The sequence below is a fragment of the Populus alba genome, chromosome 19 (assembly GCF_005239225.2).
Source record: "Populus alba chromosome 19, ASM523922v2, whole genome shotgun sequence".
NCBI classification, from domain to species: domain Eukaryota; kingdom Viridiplantae; phylum Streptophyta; class Magnoliopsida; order Malpighiales; family Salicaceae; genus Populus; species Populus alba.
The window spans coordinates 5,063,554-5,085,368 of record NC_133302.1 but is presented as its reverse complement, the minus strand read 5'-3'; the positions used below and the strand labels follow the sequence as shown (position 1 = coordinate 5,085,368).

General features: G+C 36.3%; 1 protein-coding gene and 1 non-coding gene across 2 annotated transcripts; both read right to left on the bottom strand.

The window, feature by feature from the left end:
* Positions 1-1,250: 1,250 nt before the first annotated feature.
* LOC118062813 (small nucleolar RNA Z247) lies at positions 1,251-1,389 on the bottom strand. The gene has a single exon (XR_004689833.1). It is a non-coding gene; the product is annotated as a small nucleolar RNA Z247 (small nucleolar RNA).
* Positions 1,390-11,557: 10,168 nt separating this feature from the next.
* Positions 11,558-13,529, bottom strand: LOC118062791 (G-type lectin S-receptor-like serine/threonine-protein kinase LECRK3). The gene has a single exon (XM_035076633.2). The coding sequence runs from the start codon at positions 13,453-13,455 to the stop codon at positions 11,650-11,652; it is 1,806 nt and encodes a 601-aa protein (XP_034932524.1). The 5' UTR covers positions 13,456-13,529; the 3' UTR covers positions 11,558-11,649.
* Between the last annotated feature and the right edge of the window lie 8,286 nt (positions 13,530-21,815).

Genomic DNA, 21,815 nt, shown 5'->3' with positions numbered 1-21,815 from the left:
ATGAGAGAGTAATGAAAGATCGACCTCAACAATTTGTTTATGTCAACGTTCAACTGCACCCATTTGTTGATGAGTGTATGGGCATGCTTTACAATGATGAATGCCAATTTGAGTTAACAGTGTAGACATATGGCGATATTCGCCTCCCCAATCAGATTGAATATTTTTTATGAGATGATTAAACTGTCGTTCAACTGAAGTTTTAAAGAGCATAAAAACTTTCTCAACATCAGATTTGAGTTTAAGAGGAAATAACCATATGAATTTAGTGCAATCGTCTAAAAAACATACATAATATCGAGCACCACTATTTGACAAGATGGATGCTGGTCCCCAAACATCAGTGTGCACTATGTCTAAAGGATTAATAGACTTATGATTGCTGGTTTTGAAAGATAATTGACTGCTTCTAGGTAGCTGACAATCCAAACAAACTGGAAGCTTTTTATTTGCAACATGTAACGTAAGTGCTGAAATAGATTTTTGAAGAACTGGAAAAGATGCATAACCAAGTCTGTTGTGCGATATTTGATAAGACTCTCGTCCAACAATGAGTGCATGAGAGGAGAATATGTCTGACAGGTTGGAGAAGGAATACAAGCCATCTTTAAAGGTGTCGCGATGAAGGATTTTCCCCAAGTAGTCCTTAATGAGAAAAAAATGATCATGAAATTCAAAGAATACAAGATTATCACTGCAAAATTGTTGAACAGAAATAAGATTTTTTTGAATTTCAGGAACAAATAGTAATTGTTTGAGCACAAACGGTGTTTTGGAGGGAGTTAAAATAGAGGAACCAATGTGAGAGATTTGCAAACTTGCACCATTGCCAACAAGAACGTGATCTGAACCAGTATAGTCTTCACTCCGAAGATTTAAGTTGTCCATGTTATTGGTGAGATGGTGTGTAGCACCAGTATCAGGGTGCCAATTAGATGCAGAAACAGAACTTGTTGTAGCTATCAGACCTTGTAGATTGCTAGATTTTGCAGAATTGTCATGGTATGTGACATCAAACTGATGGTAGCATTTTTTTGTAGAATGGACAGGTTTATCACAGACCTGACATATCATAGTATCTCTATGAAAATTGTTCCTACCCTTAGAACCATTAGAGAAAGGAATATCTCTGTAATTCTGGCCTCTGTCTTTGTACATATTCCGCCCTCTATATGAAGAAGAAGAGTGTTGACGAGTAGCCATATGGATAACAGGCTGGATAGTAGGTGCATTGTGATGTTGCAGATGTGACTTTGTGGTGAGTAAGAGAGCATATACTTCCTCTAAGGTTACAGGATCTGTGCGTGCTATGATGGTAGTGACAAAGGAGTCATAATCATGGCCAAGACCCGATAGTAGATAGGAGATGATTTCATCACAGTGAAGAGCATGACCAGCGACAACAAGTTCATCTTCCATACGTTTGATCTGCATAAAGAAGTCATGAGCAGATTGTGCACCCTTACGAGTGTTTACAAGTTTAGTGCGGAGTTGAATAACTTGATCACGTGATTGAGAAGAAAAGGATTTCGCTAGAGTACACAAAATTGTAGCAAAGGTGGTGTGAGAGACCACTTGGATAAAAATGTTTTCTAAAATTGTAGAGAACATAATAGCAACTATGATGGCATCTTGTCACTGCCAATGTTCATGGAGAGGGTTGGAGATGACATAAAAGGTTGCAGCCATAGAATTGTTTTTAGGTGGAATGAGAATGGTTCCATCAAGGTATCCAAAGATACCTTGACCACGAAAGAAAGGAATTAATTGAGCTTTCCAGACATGATAGTTGTCTTTTGAGAGTTTTGTGACTTTTATGGCTAGAGAAGAAACAAGTGGGGGAATGCCATTTGCAACGACATCAGAGGTGTTTGTTGCAGAGAAGGCCATTTGTGTGACGTGAGTCAATGGCTCTGATACCATGAAAAAAAAGAAAAATAAGGAGGGAAGAGCTGAAGACGGGAAGAATAAAGAGATACAAAAAAATATGTTTCCTTGATAATCTTTATTGTTACATTATGGTCTTATATATAATATCATCTTTGATTCAAAGAATCCTATAATTAAGATACAATTAATGATAAGATATACACTTCATTTCTAGGATATAACCGGCCTACACAACATGGTAACCATTAATATCACGGCACAAGTTCCTCTCAAGCTCACAAGCTCCAACTATCTGTTATGGAAAAATGCAATTCCAAACACTTTTTATTGGTTATGATCTCCAAGGTTTTTGTAATGTTTTGAATTAAAAGAGTAGGAAAAGACAACCAAGCCCTTGGTGGTTTAGAAGTAAGTATAATTAAATGAGGGGTATTGTGGTAATTGAATAAAAGTTGATAAATATAAATAGAAAAAAAAAAAGAGAGAGACCTGAAATTAAGATTGAAAAAAACTGACGGGAGAAGGGAAGAAAAGGGGAAGAAGAAGAAGACAAAAGAGGGAAATTAAAAAGGAAATAGAAAGGAGTTGAAGGAAATAAGTTTAAAGGTAAGATTTAGGTTGTTTAATGTGTATAATATGTTATTTGAACTTTAATTTTGGTTTTGATGAATGTTAGGGTTTTGAAGATTATGTTTTGGGTTTGATTGATGAATTAATTTGAATGTTAGGGGTTGATTGTTATGGGTAATTAATTATTTAGTTGATTATGGAAGATTGTGAAGGTTTTAAGTTATGAATTGTTTAAATGGTGAAATCTGTGTTAGAAATTTGGAGAGAACAGTTGGGTTTCTGTTAAAATTCTTGATTGGAGGTTGAAGATGACAAAAATTCAATTTGGTCCCTCAATTTGCAAAAATTACAGTTTAATCCCCAAACTTTGGAAAATTACAAATTGGTCCTTGGAGCATATTCCGAGATTATGAACAGAATAACATATGAATTATGGGCAGAATTACTGTATAGATATCAAAATTTAACACTTTCAATTTGGTCCTCCAATTTGACAAAAATTACAATTTGACCATAAAATTTTGGAAAAATTCCAGAATGGTCCCTGGAGCATATTCTGAGATTCTGAATAGAATACCATATGAAATTATGGGCAGAATTACTGTATAGATATGAAAATTTAACACTTTCAATTTGGTCCTCCAATTTGACAAAAATTACAATTTGACCCTAAAATTTTGGTAAAATTCCAGAATGGTCCCTGGAGCATAATTAGAGGTTATATACAGAAATGAGGATGAATTAAGGACATAATTCCACTATATTAATGAATTTATGATATGTTTAGTTTGGTCGTCCAATTAGATGAAAATTACAATTTGGCCCTAAAAATATGATAAATTCCAGATTAGTCCCTAGCTGTAATATTAGCCTTTTTAGATTATTTTGATGAATAATTAAAGGTTATTTAGTGAATTATTACCAATTTTATTAGTTGTTTTATTATGGATTAGATTTCGAGAAAACCGTTAAATTTTAGGTTTTTAAGAAAATTAACTAGTTAGTTCAAAAACATATAGGGTTACGGAATACACCCTTAGTTAAGTGTATTAAATAAGTTAAATGTTCTTTTGAGTTGTTTTTGAATATGTCTCCTTTGTATTCAGATAATCCTGATATTCTACCGGCGGGACGTCAGTAGGATTTCCTTCGGTATCAGCTTTTGAGTGTTGTTTGCTTTTGAGTCAGGTGAGTGAATAATTTTCCATATTCATGAGAAATATTATAAATGTTTGATTTGTTAATATGAATTGGATCATGCTTCTTGTTAATATATATGTTGATTATTATCCTTATGATAAAGCATGATCAATTATTAAATCTAAATTCTTGATATGAACCAGTATATATTTTGAATTGACTTCTAAATTGATAGCTCCTCATTTGATTGATGTCATGAGTTGAGCTTTGAGATAGAAATATGTTTGTTTGATTATGATAATGAACCTATGGTATGTCAGTCAGAACACCAATGCTAACAGGGTAGTGTTAGTCTTTGTGCACATCGTATCTGAACTCTAGTTGGTCGGGGGAGTCACCAACCTATGTGGACTGATCATCCCACAGTACGGAGCCTTATGCCAATTGCATTTTGATTTTCTGACGAACTTTACCATATGATTTTCTTATTATGGCCTATTTGAGAAACCTTCTTATAAGAACCTAGAGCCATAATTGAGTGTGTGTGTGTGTGTGTGTGTGTGTGTGTGTGTATTCTCATTGTTATATTACCTCGTGTGTGTATATTGAACATTATCTACTCACTAAATTGATGAACTCACCCTCTCATTATTTATCTTTTCAGGCTTATAGCTTGATAGCGGGTTACTTCTGTTGAACCTTCCGAACCTGCTTTTTGGTTGTAATTTGTACCTTTTCTTTTATGTCTAGTTAGTGCTCCAAAACTATGAAATTATATTAACTCTTGTATTAGGACAATTGAATTATATTATGAAGTTAGTTTTGTTGTTAGTGTTATGTTGAACTCTGATTGAGTTAGGAAAAGTTTGTATGTAAGTTTGGGTTCGCATAGGTATGGAACCTTGGAGGGAAACCTTGCCTATGTGCGGGTCATGGATCCGGGATTCAGGTCGTGATAGTTTTGTTGATGGAATGAAACCTTGTCCACCACAACATCTCATCACCGATGACTCAAACACTCATAATCCTGAGTATTATACATGGGTACGTCAAGATCAACTAATACTCAATGCTCTCATTGGATCGATTCACCACACCATTATTCCATTTATTGCTCGAGCAACTACTTCCCAGGAAGCTTGGAAGATTTTAGCATCCACATATGCCACCCCCTCAAGAGACTGCATCAAGCAAGTCAAGGCCAACTTCAAAGCCCTCAATAAAGGCTCTCTTAACATCTTAGATTTCATTCACTCTATTAAAGCACGAGTTAATGAATTAGCAATGCTTGGTGCCCCCATAAATTTTTTTGGAAGAATTGGGAGATGACTAGAAAGAACTTGTGCATGTCGTACAAGCCCGCGACACTTCAATAACCTTTGACGAACTTCATGAGAAATTACTTATGTTTGAAGCTTCTCTACATGCCTTAACCAAAGCCCCCTTGCAATTCTCACCTACGCCCAATGAAGCCACTGGTCATCTTGAATATCGATCTCAGACCTCAACTTTGAGTCGATCTCACCCTCCTACCTCACCACAATAGGGCACGTCCTACCAAGGTCCTTCAAGGCTGCAAGGACCAGTTAACAATTAGGGACTTCACAAACAATGTCCTGGCCCTCGTCCTTACCTAGGATACTACCAGGTTTGTGGACTCCAAGGGCACACTGCAAAAAGATGCCCCTCCTTCAAATTTGTGCCTTAAGAGATAGATTTTCCCAAGGCCAACAACAATCCTAACTCATGGCAGCCACAGGCTCATCTTGCCGCAAGCAATAGTCCCAACACTCCTTCGTGGCTGTTGGATAATGGTGCTTCTGACCATATCATAGCTAATCTAAACAACCCATGTCTTCACACTCCATGCACTAGCTCAAACAATGTTATGATTGGTGATGGTACAAGCATGCACATTACACATACATGCTCCACAACTCTACAAACCTCCTCAAATCTTTTTAATCACAGGAATATTCTTTGTGTTCCTGAAATTAAAAAGAATCTTATTTTTATTTATTAGTTTTGTGTAACACATAATGTTTCCATTAAATTCTTACCCTGGTATTTTCTTATGAAAGATCTGTTAACGAGAGTGGTTCGAGCTCAAAATGAGAGCAAAGGTGGCGTCTATGAATGGTCAGGGTTCAATCTAACGTCTTCTCTCCAATTGCCTTTTCCAATTTAAAGATTGCACTAATATATTGGCATTTTAGATTAGGTCACCCATCGTCACCAATTGTGAATGTTATCCTTTCAAAAAATAAGCTAGAGATCTCTTCTTTGGCAAAACATTTTTCCTTTCTCAAATGTATGGTCTAAAAAGTAGGTCTTCTTAATAGAATATAAATTCTTCTTTATTCTTTGCAAGAATATTAAATTCTTCTTTATTAATTCTTTGCAGTTTTTTTATAAATAAAAAAATATTCATAAATCAAGTACTATTTCCTGCCTTTCAATTACAGGAAAGGATTAAAGGATGACTTGCTCATCTTACATTAGCTAACCATTTTCTTTCTAGTTCCATCATTGTTTGTTTTTGCATTTAAAAGCTATTGAGTGCATTTGACTTGAAAAAAAAAATCAAATTAATGGATTTTTAAAAGCTTTTTGATGGTTTTTACGTACTAATATAAAAAATTATTTTAATACTTTTCAAGCAAAAAATACTTTTTAAAAAAACACGTTACCTTTACAATACTAGATGCATACTAAATATGTGTTTGAGAGTGTAGTTGTAATTGCTTTTCAAAGTGATTTTCACTTAGAAATATATCAAAATAATGTTATTTTATTTTTTAAAAATACTAAAAAATATATTAATTTTAAATAAAAAAAATTCTAAAATTTTTAGAATCGCAAATTGAGTCATGTTCCCATCAGTGTTCTTGCCAGGACATTTCCACGCTGCATGCCAGTAAAAATAGACAACCCCAGAACCTTCCTGGTTGCTTATAACAAGAATCTTTTTACTTGAAAGATATAATGTAAGGAGAGCTGTCCCTTTCTGAGATGTATGGTCTAAAAAAAAAGTCTTCTTAATATAATATAAATTCTTCTTTATTCTTTGCAAGAATATTAAATTCTTCTTTATTAATTCTTTGCAGTTTTATTATAAATAAAAACATATTCATAAAACAAGTACAAACACACACATACACTTTTACTATATTTTTTCTTTTTTTTTTCTTATATACTACAAATTATACAAATTCAAAAAAAAAAAACTAAGAAAAAATTACATTAAACACTTTAAAAATTACAAAACAGACCCTAAAAAATCTTTAATAATGTTAGGAAAAATTTTGGACCTGCATGAACAGTAGTGGCGCATCTCCTCCACGTGCCACTGCCGCTAACTGCACGTGGGTTCACTCGCTACCGCACAAAAAACTTGGAAATCAGGTGGGTCTAGCTCATCTTCATCTCCTCTTCCATTCCCTGCTGGTGGTGAGGGTCTTCATCACCTGCAAAAGAATAAAACACCCAAGCTAGTTGATTTTAATTTTTCTTTCTTTTTCGGATCTATTTTGGTCTTCTCCTTTTCAGATCTGCTTCACCGCGGATCTTTCTTTATTTACATCTTCTTCTCCTTCGCTTCAGGTGGCCGGCAGTTGGGCGGTGCTGTAGTGTGCAGAGGGTGGCGGTGAATTTGTGATCGGGTGTGGATGGTGCTGCAGGCTAACGATGTGGACAACGCTGATGGCTCTGTGGGCATGTTGCTTGATGGTCTTCACTCCTGTCGGTGGTAACGGCTTGTGATGGTAACGACTTGTGATGGTTGTCGGTCGGTCGGCTACCTCTGGAAGGCTGGTCGATGGAGACGAGGGAAACAATTTTGTGGTGTGCTAGTGCTAGGCAGGGGGGAAGGATGATTGGTTGAGAGGGGAAGTGGAGGCTTGAGCGGGCTGGAAAAAGAAATCAAAAACCACTGGGGGGCACTGTTGATGGAGAAGAAGATGGGAGATAATGGTGATGGAGGGGGATGGGCTTAGTTGGGGTTGTTGTTGTTTGGGGGAGAAAAAAAACCAAGCCGACGACTTCTTTTTGGTAGAGATAGGGAGTGGGCGTCGCCGGTTGGTTTGTGTGAGGGGGGAGAAAGAGTTATGGTTTTCAGGGTTTTTTATGGATTTCCTTTATTTTGTAAAAGCCCCCCCTTTTTTTGTGTGTGTTGAAGACCAGTATGTATAGGTAAAAAAATGTTAGGTTTTTAAACTTGCTCCCTCAACTTCTTTTATTTTTTATTTTTGTAAATTTTGATTTTTTTTTTTTGGATTTTTCTTATCAACATCGCCTCGAATGAGGAAAATCGGTGATTTTTAAAAAAAGTGCATTAAAAGTTGAATGCGTTCTAAAGATCTTTGAAAATTTAAAAATTCTTTTGAGAAGATGCTGAAAATGCTAAAAACGATGCAAATATATTAAAAATATTTTTTTTTTGGATTTTTGATATTTTTCGCTATTTTTGAATTTTTTCTTAAAATTTATCAAAACATGAATAAAAAATTGAGTAGCAACAATTATCATTGACTTAAAACCTAACTTAGAAATTGTACTTATCATATAACCATCCTTCACATCTCTTTCATGCAAATGGCACTAAGAAATTGTCTACAAATGAAAGAATTGAATAAAAAAAAAGAGTTTGCAATATTTCCTACCTTTCAATTACAAGAAAGGATTAAAGGATGACTTGCTCATCTTTCAGTAGCTAACCATTTTCTTTCTAGTTCCATCATTATTTGTTTTTGTGTTTAAAAACGATTGAGTACATTTGATTTGAAAAAAAAACCAAATTAATGGATTTTTAAATTTTTTTGATGGTTTTTTATATAATGATATAAAAAATTATTTTAATATATTTTAAAGCAAAAAATATTGTTTAAAAACACGTTACCTTACAATACTAGATGCATACTAAATATGTGTTTGAGAGTGTAGCTGTGATTGCTTTTTAAATTACTTTTTTACTTATAAATATCAAAATAATGTTATTTTATTTTTTAAAAACACTAAAAATATATTAATTTTAAACAAAAAAATTCTAAAATTTTTAGAATCGCAAATTAAGCCATGTTCCCATCAGTGTTCCTGTCAGGACATTTCCACGCTGCATGCCAGTAAAAATAAACAGCCCCATAACCTTCCTGGTTGCTTATAACAAGAATCTTTTTTCCTTGAAAGACATAATGTAAGGAGAGCTGTCCCTTTCTGAGATGTGTGGTCTAAAAAATAAGTCTTCTTAATAGAATATAAATTCTTCTTTATTCTTTGCACGAATATTAAATTTTTCTTTATTAATTCTTTGCACTTTTATTATAAATAAAAAAAATATTCATAAAACAAGTACTATTTCCTACCTTTCAATTACTGGAAAGGATTAAAGGATGACTTGCTCATGTTATGTTAGCCAACCATTTTCTTTCTAGTTCCATCATTGTTTGTTTTTGTATTTAAAAGCGATTGAGTGCATTTGATTTGAAAAAAACAAAATTAAATTAATGGATTCTTAGAATTTTTTTGATGGTTTTTATGTACTAATATAAAAAATTATTTTAATATATTTTCAAATAAAAAATATTTTTTTAAAAACACGTTACCTTACAATACTAGATGCATATTGAATATGTGTTTGAGAATGTAACTGTGATTGCTTTTCAAAGTGTTTTTTCACTCAGAAATACATCAAAATAATATTATTTTATTTTTTAAAAAATACTAAAAATATATATTAATTTTAAACAAAATATTTCTAAAATTTTTAAAATCACAAATTAAGCCATGTTCCCATTAGTGTTCCTGTCAAGACATTTGCATGCTCCATGCCTAAAAATAGACAGCCCCAGAATCTAATTTTTTTTCTTGAAAGACACAATGTAAAGAGAGCTGTCCCTTTCTGAAATGTATGGTCTCAAAAAAAAGTCTTTTATATAGTTGATTTTCCAGTATTGTTTGATTAACAATAGTGTTTGATGGCTCTGTGCCTTGCATGTAGGCCCGGGCCACTAACTTAAGCCACGCAGTTTTCTTTCTCTTCTGTCTCATGAGAGATGTAATTTGAGAACATACATATCAGCAGGATAGTTCCTGCTAAGAGGAAGCCACTGAGAGCTCTTACAAGGTTTTACTTACAAATTGCTTAACCAGGAATACGAGCATGAGAAGACAAGGGATGCATGAAACTTTGTTTCCCTTTGTCTGGTTAAGTTGATGATGGCCAAATAACTACATGGCACATGAAATTTTAACATCTCAAGTTTAATAGATTTTTTAAATTTCATAGTGATATTCTTTTAAAAAAATTAATATGAATGTATGGAATATCTCAACTAATTTTATATATACTAAAATTTAATAGATTTCTTAAATTTTCTTAACTTGCTCACAATTTTTTATGAGGTTATACTGCACTACCGACAAACTTAGTGCATTAACTGAACATCTTCCATTAGAAATAGAATCAGCAATTCATTTCCTCCTTGTTTGCTCAATGCAAAGACAATGTCAACCTCCTTACAATCTATCATGAGAATTTGGGAGATGATATGCAAAGCACTCTTTGCTGTGATGGTGACCTGACTTACAAGTTGAATCTTTTGCAGGGCCTGCAATCGTTCCAATCTTTACATCCTTTGTGCCAAACAAGTTGGAAAAGCACAAGACGAGCGTCTTGCATTATAGCTCTTTGGTTCACCTTCTGAAATAGAAGGATGGTCCCAAAAGACAAAAAGAAAAAAGAAAAAAATGAAAGGACATCCAGTCTAGAGAGATAATTTTGAATTTTCTTTGTTTCCTTACGGGTTGGTGAAAGATAAAAATGTTTTTATGATTTTTCCCAACCAAAATTATTAAATATTACATAATTTCAATCTACACTTTTACTTTTGGATATAGGCCATTGACCTTGCTTGAGTTAATTTTCCGAATTCAAAGTCGAAAACATAAAAAAGAAAACCCATAAGATATTAAAAATAAGAATAGAGGGAGTAAAATTAATTATTTATGTGTGACAACATATAATTAGAAAATTTCGTCAACAGAATAAAAGGATATGTGACTTTTATAAATTTAATCATTTATCTTTGACAACAAGTAATATATATATATATATAAAATGGCTGATGGAAAACAAACCCTTAATTGTATTAGGGTCTTGAACTCATAGAAATCCAATGAAATATATAGGCTGTGTAAATACAGTCCATTTGTTCCATAGGCTGACTGCGCCCCAGCTTCCAAGCCTAAGCTTTCCTAGATAGGGTGCAGCCTATGTTCCATCCAAAGCCCAAGCTAGCTAGGGGTGGTTTCAGCCCATAATCCTTTTTTTAATATTAAAAATATTTTTTTAATAAATAATAAATATTTTTTCAATATATTTTAAAATAAAATACATTTTAAAAAATAATTTCTATCACATTTCCAAACTATACTTCATATTTTTTCTTTATATATATATATGAAAAAAATAAGGAGCAGTTTTATATTTTTTTTCAAAGAATAAAATTGAGAATTTAGTATTTATATGTCCAATTGTTTTTTTCCTATCAAATGTATTTTTTTGTGAGTTGTATCATGTTTTTTAAAAGTTTTAAAATCTTTTTTAGCTCTAAATTATTTTAAAACTATGAATTTAGTATTTATATATACAATTTTTTTTTGGTCCTCAAACCTTCTTTCATAGTATTTGTTTGTGTAATTGTATAATGTTTTTCAAAAATTTTGAAGGTTTTTTTAGTTTAAAATTAGTTTTTTTTGTATTTTTGAATCATTTTTGATAAGTTGATATAACAAAATAAAAAAATTATTTTAATATATTTTAAAATAAAAAAACATTTTAAAAAATAATATTTTTTTATATTTAAAGCTTTAAATTTCTTTTTGTTTCCGTCTCTTTGAACATATTTTGGTACTTCACTGGTCAAATTGGAAGCAGAAACAGATAAAAACGCCTCACAAATCACTTCAAATCCACAACCATTTAACACAGAAATACATGGTTACATATCACATATAGATTATGCATAAAACATGAGGCAAATTATTTGGAAACTAAGCGGTGCTGCGGAATGGAGCTATAGCTGGTGGAGCTGGAATGTCACCGGACCCTTCAAGCATCAAGATCACATTCTTGATACAAGGACGTGAAGCTGGATCATGTTGAGCGCACAGCAGTCCAATCTTCACCATTCTTTCCAGTGACTCGAATTCTATATCTTCATCCTTCACAAGCTTATCCAACTGTCCAGCTGCAAAGCATTGATATGCCCAACTGGGAAGATTCATTTCATCTGGTGTTGAGACGTCTACTTTTATACTGCTTCTGCAACAAATGATCTCCAGAAGTAAAACTCCGAAGCTGTAGATATCAGCTTTTACCGACATCAAGGCGTTATTCTGCCATTCAGGTGCCATGTGCCCTCGACTCTGTGAGAGTGCCATCGAGCTTCTTATTTCATCTGGATATAATAGCTTGGATAATCCGAAATCGGAGATTTTGACCATCCAAGAATCATCCATGAGAATGTTTTGAGGGGTTATATTGCAATGGATGATGCAGGCTTGACACTCTTCATGTAGATAGAGTATTCCTCGAGCTATATCTAGAGCAATCCTCACTCTTTCTTTCCAAATGGGGCGCCTCTCAGACTGGAATAAAAGATCGGCAAGGGTACCGTTTCTCAAGTACTCGTAGACGAGAACCCTCCGAGAGCCCTCCACACAAAAACCAAGCAACCGAACCAAGTTTCTGTGATAAGTTTGTCCAATCACAGTGATTTCTGCTCGGAACTTTTTTTCCCCTTCATCTAAAACTTTCTCAAGTCTCTTGACAGCAACAGTTCTGTCACCCCCAGGCATTGTCCCTCTGTAAACTGCACCAATAGAACCCCTGCCCAGCTCTTCCATGAAACCACTTGTAGCTTTCTCAAGCTCACTATAAGAAAATGATCGCAGAGTGAACTCTCCAGCCAAGCTTATGATTCCTGACAGCTTTTCGTAAAGATAAGCTCGATCCCTGTACACGCAGAAAGTAGAGATTGCAATGACAAAACACAAGAAAGTAACAGAGCCGAATGCTATAGCAAGAAACTCAAGTAAACTTTTCTTGCTTTCTATGATGATTGTCAGGCTCATTGGAGGTGCAGCAGGAGTTGGTTTCACTTTGAAGAAGGCTATAGATGATTCGTTTATATCTTTTATACCATATCGAATTGGTGCAGTATACTTTTCACACCTCTCATTCTTATATACAGCAACATCACAAAGACAATCTTCCAGGCAAGACAAACCACGATTGTTTTTCTTCTCATCTAGGACAGAATAAGGATATCGTTCGAACAATATATTCTCTACGGTTATGACATCGTACATTTGCCCTTCTTTGGTGCCTGTGCAAAAACTTTCAGGGACATTCTTGTAGCATCCACTGAATTTCTCACTGGGATCATTGAAAGCAAATCCAGGATAACAGGAACAGTCAGCATTAGTGCCCATGCCAGAGCAATAACTGTTGAAATCACAGAAGCCACGAACATTGCATTGATTATTCAACGCAGACCACTCAATACGAACACTCCGGCTAGTTTTGTTCTCTAAGCAGTGTGAATACAACCTGAAAATCCCATCAGCATCAAGCGTCGCACGAAAGATTGTTGTTTTGTTGTTACAGGGATAAGAACTTCTTGCCAACAAGACTGGTTTTTTAGAGACCGTATCCATGAACAGAAATCCCTGGGGATTGAGATAGAGACTCAACCCCTTTTTGCTGTCTTGATAAGTATCACTGGCCCAGTAAGCATCAACAGATAGACCAGCGCTGTTTGTAGGGTAGGCGACAAGGTTTCCATCTGCCTGCATCGCGAGGAAAAACCTTCCACTGGAGTGATTTGAGCTCGACACACTTGAAACCAATTTATCAGAATAAGTAAGATTCTGACCTACTAATTGTTGAATAATTAAACTCAATCCAGAAGGTTCCAGTCAAGGAAGGCAACCAGCCACCAGCCACCGACCACCGACCACCGACCAGCTGCCAGCCACCAGCCGCAGCCGCCAGCCGCCTTCACACCGCCGGTCAACAGCCGCCTTCACACCTGGAACAGTAGATTTTCGTATTCTGAATTTATGTATAAATAGGGTGCTCAGTTATGTTATTTTGTGTGGAGAGAATTGAGAGAAACACTAGAAAGAGAATAGAGAGAGAGGGCGTGTATCGTTGTTAAGCTTTTATTTTGTGTTATTTGTAAGCTTCGAATTTTGTAATAAAACCAGTGTGTTTTATCCCCTCTGAGTGTTTCAAAGCCACCACCAGTGGTTTCTCCCACCAACAATTGGTATCAGAGCTTATGAGTTCTTTGCAAGCTCATGAGCAGAAGATTGTAAAGCGAAATGGAGATAAGGCAATTGAGCATGCCTTACAAGCAAAGCTGTCTCTCAAGGACAGATATGAGCAAGGGGAGACTTCATCAAGTTGCTACACCACTCAAGGAGGAAGTCAACAATCCAGAGGAGGATTCCAAAGATTCCAAGGAAGAGGTTCTTGGAATACAAGCTTTAGAGGAAAAGGTGGTAGAAACACCACCAGAGGAGGTCGAGGACAACAAGCATTCACTCCTAGAGGAAGAGGAGGCGGTTACAATAACCGTGACAAGAGGAATATCCAATGTTATAGTTGCAATCAATTTGGGCACTATAGCACTGAATGCAGAAGAAAAGCTCCGTTGGAGATACGTGAGCAAGCCAACTATGTAGAGAAGGATGACAGAGAAGAAACTGCATTTCTTGTCCAACAAGGACTTGATAAGAAAAAGGAGGACATATGGTATCTAGATACTGGAGCCAGCAATCACATGTGCGGCTACCGAGAGTTATTTGGTGATCTAGATGAGACCAAGCAAGGTCTAGTTACTTTTGGAGATACCACAAAGGTTCCATTCAAAGGTAAAGGCAACATCCCAGTCAAGATGAAGAATGGCGATTCCAGCTACATCGCCGATGTCTATTATGTCCCAGCCATAAAACAGAACCTAATCAGCTTAGGTCAACTTTTGGAGAGAGGCTATACTTTTTACTCGGAGAATTGTCATCTAGCAATTAGAGACAACAATTGGAGATTAATGGCCTACGTGAAAATGTCCAAGAACAGGATGTTTCCTTTGAACATCCAGTATGATGCAGCAAGGTGTTTGAGCGCCATCACCAACAGTGAAGAATGGCTTTGGCACCTGAGGCTTGGACATCTGAATTTCACAAGTCTGAAGATGCTAGCAAGCAAGAAGATGGTCAAAGGTTTGCCTCACATTGATCATCCAGATGAAGTCTGTGAGAGTTGTGTCCTCAGCAAACATCACAGATCCAGTTTTGCCAAAGAAGTCAACTGGAGAGCAAAAAGGCCACTGGAGTTAGTACACACAGATGTGTGTGGCCCAATCACGCCTATGTCGACTGGACAAAATAGGTACTTCCTCACTTTTACTGATGATTTTAGTAGAAAAACGTGGATATACTTTCTGAAGAGGAAGTCAGAAGTATTCAATTGTTTTAAAGATTTTAAAGCAATTGTGGAGAAGCAAACTGGTTATACGATCAGAACAGTGAGATCTGATCAAGGAGGAGAATATACAGCCAATGACTTTGAAGCCTATTGTACACAACAAGGCATCAGACATCAGACAACGCCAGCCTATACACCACAGCTGAACGGTGTAGCAGAAAGGAAGAATCGCACGATTCTTGACATGGCAAGAAGTCTGCTCAAAGCAAAGAAATTGCCCAAGCAATACTGGGCTGAAGCTGTATCATGTGCAGTGTATCTGTTAAATCGCTGCCCGACCAGAAGTTTGCAAGGTGTTACTCCAGAAGAAGCATAGAGTGGTCACAAACCAAGTGTTACTCATCTACGAGTCTTTGGTTGTGTGGCATATGCAAAGATCCCAGATGCAAGAAGGAGAAAGCTCGATGATAAGAGCGAGAAATGCATCTTTGTCGGATATGGTGAAAGAAGGATGGGATACAGGCTGTATAATCCCATCACGAAGAAGGTGATTACGAGTAGAGATGTTATCTTTGAAGAAGATAAATCTTGGGCATGGAATGGTGATCAAGAAGCAGTCAAATGGATCACCACTGATTTGATCCTTGAAGGTGAAGAAGTACCAATAGTACTTGTAGAAGAACCGATTGTGCCAGCAGCTGAACCACAAAGTCCGGCACACAGTTTCCTTGTATTCAACAGGAGGAACACACCAGGAGCATCATCATCAACACCACCAGCATCCTCATCAGAAAGACCAAGAAGGATGCGGAATCTTGAAGAGTTGTACGATACCACTCAGGTTATGGAAGATACAACTCTGTTTTGTTTCTTTGCAGATAGTGACCCACTAAGCTTCGATGAAGCTATCATAGACGAGAAGTGGATAGAAGCAATGGATGAAGAAATACATGCCATTGAGAAGAATGATACCTGGAAGCTGACTTATCTACCAGAAAACAAGAAAGCAATAGGTGTCAAATGGGTCTACAAGATAAAGAAGAACGCCAAAGGAGAAGTGCAAAGATACAAAGCCAGATTAGTGGCTAAAGGCTACAAACAGAGAGAAGGCATTGACTATGGAGAAGTATTTGCTCCAGTAGCCCGGCTAGAAACAATCAGACTGATGATCTCACTAGCTGCACAACATAGATGGAAGATCTATCAACTCGATGTGAAGTCAGCATTTCTGAATGGCTTCCTAGAAGAAGAGATCTATGTTGAACAACCACTTGGATACATTGATGCTGAAAATGAAGGCAAAGTATACAAGTTGAAGAAGGCTCTCTATGGTTTGAAGCAAGCTCTGCGTGCTTGGAATACCAGAATTGACAGGTATTTTTAAGATAATGGATTTGAGAAATGTCCATATGAACACGCCATATATGTGAAGAAAGGAGCAGATGGCAGCATCTTATTTGCGTGCCTATATGTTGATGACTTGATATTCACTGGCAACAACCCTACCATGTTTGAAGACTTCAAACGAAGCATGGTACAGGAGTTTGAAATGACTGACATTGGTCTAATGTCACATTTTCTTGGTTTAGAAGTAACGCAGAAGGAAGAAGGGATTTTTGTATCCCAAAGCGGTTACGCCAAAGATATTCTTGAAAGGTTCAAGATGGAAAGCTGCAATCCGGTATCAACTCCAGTTGAGAATGGAGTGGAATTGAGGAAGAGTAAGGTTGGAAATGTTGATCCAACTTACTTCAAAAGCTTAGTAGGAAGCTTAAGGTACTTGACATGTACCAGACCGGATATACTCTACGGAGTCGGACTCGTCAGCAGATACATGGAGACACCAGACCAGTCTCATTTGAATGCAGCCAAGAGAATTCTTCGCTACATCAAAGGCACAATGAATGAAGGTATGTTTTATACCTCAAGTAAAGACTTTAATCTTGTAGGCTACTCGGATAGTGATTGGGGTAGAGATCTAGATGAAAGGAAAAGCACAACAGGGTTTGTCTTTTTCATGGGAGACACATCTTTCACATGGTCATCCAAGAAGCAATCGATTGTAACATTATCAAGCTGTGAAGCAGAGTATGTTGCTGCCAACTCAGCCGTATGCCATTCAATATGGTTAAGGAATATGCTGAAGTTTTTGGGATTTCCTCAAGAAAATCCTACGGAGATTTACATTGACAATCGATCAGCAATCGCATTGGCAAAGAATCTAGTGTATCATGAGAGGAGCAAACACATTGATACACGTCATCACTTTATCCGGGAACATGTGAAGAATGAAGAAGTCCAACTGATATCTTGCAACACAAATGATCAAGTTGCTGACATCTTCACAAAGCCATTGAAGGGAGAAACATTCATCCGATTAAAGTTCATGCTTGGCATGACATCCCTCGATTGAGTTTAAAGGGGAGATTTGTTGAATAATTAAACTCAATCCAGAAGGTTCCAGTCAAGGAAGGCAACCAGCCACCAGCCACCGACCACCGACCAGCCGCCAGCCACCAGCCGCAGCCGCCAGCCGCCTTCACACCGCCGGTCAACAGCCGCCTTCACACCTGGAACAATAGATTTTTGTATTCTGAATTTATGTATAAATAGGGTGCTCAGTTATGTTATTTTGTGTGGAGAGAATTGAGAGAAACACTAGAAAGAGAATAGAGAGAGAGGGCGTGTATCGTTGTTAAGCTTTTATTTTGTGTTATTTGTAAGCTTCGAATTTTGTAATAAAACCAGTGTGTTTTATCCCTCTGAGTGTTTCAAAGCCACCACCAGTGGTTTCTCCCACCAACACTAATATGGTGTTAGTTGGGTGATCAAAGCTTTGCCAAATAACAGAAGAACCATTGTAAAGCACGAAATTACCCGAATCAAGCATTGAAGCTGAAGCTGCGATTTCTGACATATTAGCAATAAGATTTTCATTGCCCTTCTCAGTTCGAAGAAGCAGCTTACCCTTTTCTGATAAGTGAATTGTAGCATTGAAGGAGACTGGTTCATCATCTCGATTTGCAGTCCAGACGACCGTGTTATTAGGCTGACCCATCATCCATATTCCTACAGCAAATCCATTTCCCTGTGAATAGAAGCCAAACGCAAAATGGCCTGAAGGGGAGAGCCATGAATGCATGTTAGAGATGGGAGATAACTGAGAACCCAAGTGCATTTCACCAAATTGGTTCGGTTGAGTTCTTGCTTCCACGAAGAGTATAGATAACATTAGAAGCTGAAGCCCTGATACCAAAGCCATGCGGACAGGAGTGTTGTGTAAAGAGCCAAACAGATACAGAAAAGCTAGCTAATTTTTAGACTATACTGGCTAAATGTTAATGTGATGAAAATTCTAGCAAACTTCAAAGCTAAAACCGTGTGAAATGAAACATTAAGCGTTGATTTAGACCCATTTTCCGGTCTAAATCAACGCTTAATGTTTACAGACGTCTGCAACTTTTCTTAGAGTGGCCTCGTGTGGTGTTCCACAAAAGTCTACCAAACATGTTAGACCAGTTGGCCGAGAGAAGTCATTATCTTCCTTCACTGATACCCAGAAGCAACCCTCCAAGTCAAAATAATAAAGATTGAATTGCTGTTTTATCATAGTAACTATTATTTTCTCAAGAAATTTCATCAGTTTTACTAGTATTTATATCGTAAAATTCTTATATGCTATAAGCATTTTGTATAGGACTGAGATTTGTAGTTTATGTTGAATTTTATTTTTGTAATATTATTAATAGGTCATCTAGCATTTGGAAATATTAATTAGTCCCATATATACAATTTTTTTGTATAAAATTTCAGCAATACATCGCTTTCTTTTACTTATCGTAATTTTCAATTTCCTTTATAGTTTTCTTTTTTTTTTATTTCTTTACTTACATTTCGTAGATTCCTTAGCATTATACACCTTCACCTCTTAATCTCTTAAACCAAGTTAAGAAATTCATTTGATTTGTGAGGCTATTGGAGATTAAATTTCTAAGCTTAGTTTCTCCTCGTAGGAAGAAAGAAAGAAATAACAAGTAACATATTGATCTTCCATCAATCCATCACAACAACATGGTAATTTTATTTTTTTTTGTGTTGCAACCACTACAATTATAGGATACATAATTTTAATTAATAGTTTTCCTACCTACAAACTTATGCTGAAGCTGAAGTTGGATGTGGAGGAACAGATACATTGGTAATTCCTTCTAACATCAACACAACAGACTTCATAGAAGGACGGATACCTGGTTCATCTTGAATGCACCACATGCCCACCATAACCATTTTCTCCAAATTCTGCAAGTCTACATCTTCACCAAGATCAAGCTTGTCCAATTCTCTTTCAACCAAAAGCTCGTATGCCCAATTAGAAAGTAGAACTTCCTCTGGTCTTGATACATTAGTTTCTATATTTCTCCTGCAGAAAACAATTTCCAACAACATAACTCCGTAACTGTAAACATCTGCCATGACTGATATTGGAGTATTCTTTGTTCGAACACGTGTGAGATGCTGCCTTGAAGGAAGATTGAAGTCAAGATAATGTCCTGTTTTTGTGTTTTTCAAATTTGAATTCAAATAGCAGATTGTGTGCTATTTTTTCGTAATTTCATTTCAATAAATCTCTCAGTGTAGTTGAGAGTTTAATTTTGATTATAATTCATGTTTTGTAAGCCTATATATTAGGCATTTCCATTTTGAATAATATTAAGCAAATACAATTCATCAATTCTGCTCATTATTGCAAGTCTTCAATTTCTTCAAATTTCACATTTTCCAGAATTTAATCCAAACAGTAACTGTTATAAACAGTTACTGTTCAGATCATCAAATTTCAACAGTGGTATCAGAGCTAAATTCCTACGGGACTGAGGGTGATTTTACTGAGTGAAACACGAGAGATTGTGAGTGTAAAACACTTGGGGGGTTGAGAGAAACACTGAGAGTTAACTTCTAAGAAATCAATGGCTTCATCATCCTCTGCACATTCACACTCTTCGGTTCCAATTTTTGATGGTGAGCACTATCACATTTGGGCTGTCAAAATGAGGTTTTTCCTGCGATCCCAAGGTTTATGGAACATTGTGGAGACGGATGCTGATCCATATCCACTACGTGCAAATCCAACTTTAGCTCAAATAAGGGCTCATGAAGAAGAAAATTTGAAGAAAGACAAGGCTATTACATGTTTGCATTCTGGAATTGCAAACCACATTTTCACCAAGATTATGAATCTTGAGACACCAAAACAGATTTGGGACAAACTTCAAGTTGAATTTGAAGGCAGCAATCGAGTCAAAACAGTCAAACTCCTTGCATTAAAGAGAGAATTTGAGCTAATGAAGATGAAGGACAATGAAAATGTCAAGTCCTATTCCGGCAGATTGATGAACACTGTCAACCAAATGAGACTCCTTGGGGAGACATTTGAAGATCATAAGATAGTGGAGAAGCTTATGATGTCAATTCCAGAAAGATTTGAGGCTAAAATCTCTGCAATAGAAGAGTCTTGTGATTTGCAAACTCTATCTATTGCAGAGTTAATCAGCAAGCTTCAAATTCAGGAGCAAAGGGTTCAAATGAGAGATAATGAAGCTGTTGAAGGAGCATTTCAAGCAAGCTTTAAAGGGAAAAAATTTGGAATTTTTCCCAAGAAAAATTTTAGTACTGGTAAATCAAACCTGTCAAAAGGTAAAGCTATTGTCCCTGCCAGTAGACATTTTTCTCCTTGTTCTTATTGTAAGAGAACAAATCACGCAGAGGCTGACTGCTGGTTCAAAGGCAAAACTCTCATTCACTGTGATTTTTGCAAGAGAAATGGCCATAGTGAAAAGTTTTGCAAGCTGAAGAAGAAACAGCCGCAGCAAGGATTTCAGCAGCAAGCAAATGTATCTGAAGAAGACAAGGACCCTGAAGAAACTGAGGAGCAGCTATTCATGGCCTTGCAGACCAGTACCATCTCCAAGAAGAACACTTGGCTTATTGACAGTGGCTGCACCAGCCACATGACAAAGCATTTGTCAATTTTTTCCTCAATTGATCGATCAATAAAGCCAAAAATTAAATTGGGAAATGGTGACTTTGTGCAAGCTAAAGGAAGAGGCACTGTCACAGTCAGCACTTCAAGAGGTACAAAAACTATAAAAAATGTCCTCTTCATTCCTGAGTTAGATCAAAATTTGTTGAGTGTTCCTCAAATGCTTAGGAATGGTTATGAAGTAACCTTTAAGGATAATTGCTGCTTCATTGTTGACACAAAGGATTCTGCTGTAGCAAAGATAAAAATGGATGGAAATAGTTTTTATCTTGATTTAAATGTCATTGAAGGTCATGCATTAAGTGCAAATTCTGATATGAGTGTTGTTTGGCACAAGAGGTTTGGGCACTACAATTTCGATTCTTTGAAATTGTTGCATGACAGATGCATGATAGAGGGGATGCCTGCCATTTCTGAATGTGCACATTTGTGTGAAGGTTGTGAGTTGGGGAAGCACCATAGGGTTTCATTCCCTCGTGCAACAGCTAATAGAGCAAAATCAAGGCTGGAATTGGTCCATTCTGACATTTGTGGACCAATGAGGACAGCCTCTTTGAACAATAACTTTTACTTTATTTTGTTCATTGATGACCATAGCAGAATGATTTGGATCCAGTTTCTGGAAAACAAGTCTCAAGCACTATCAAAGTTCAAGAGTTTCAAAAGCATGGTTGAAACACAAAG

Excerpts from the sequence above, each read along its gene's own strand:
- LOC118062791 (XM_035076633.2), bottom strand. The coding sequence starts at position 13,455 with ATGCAGGCAGATGGAAACCTTGTCGCCTACCCTACAAACAGCGCTGGT.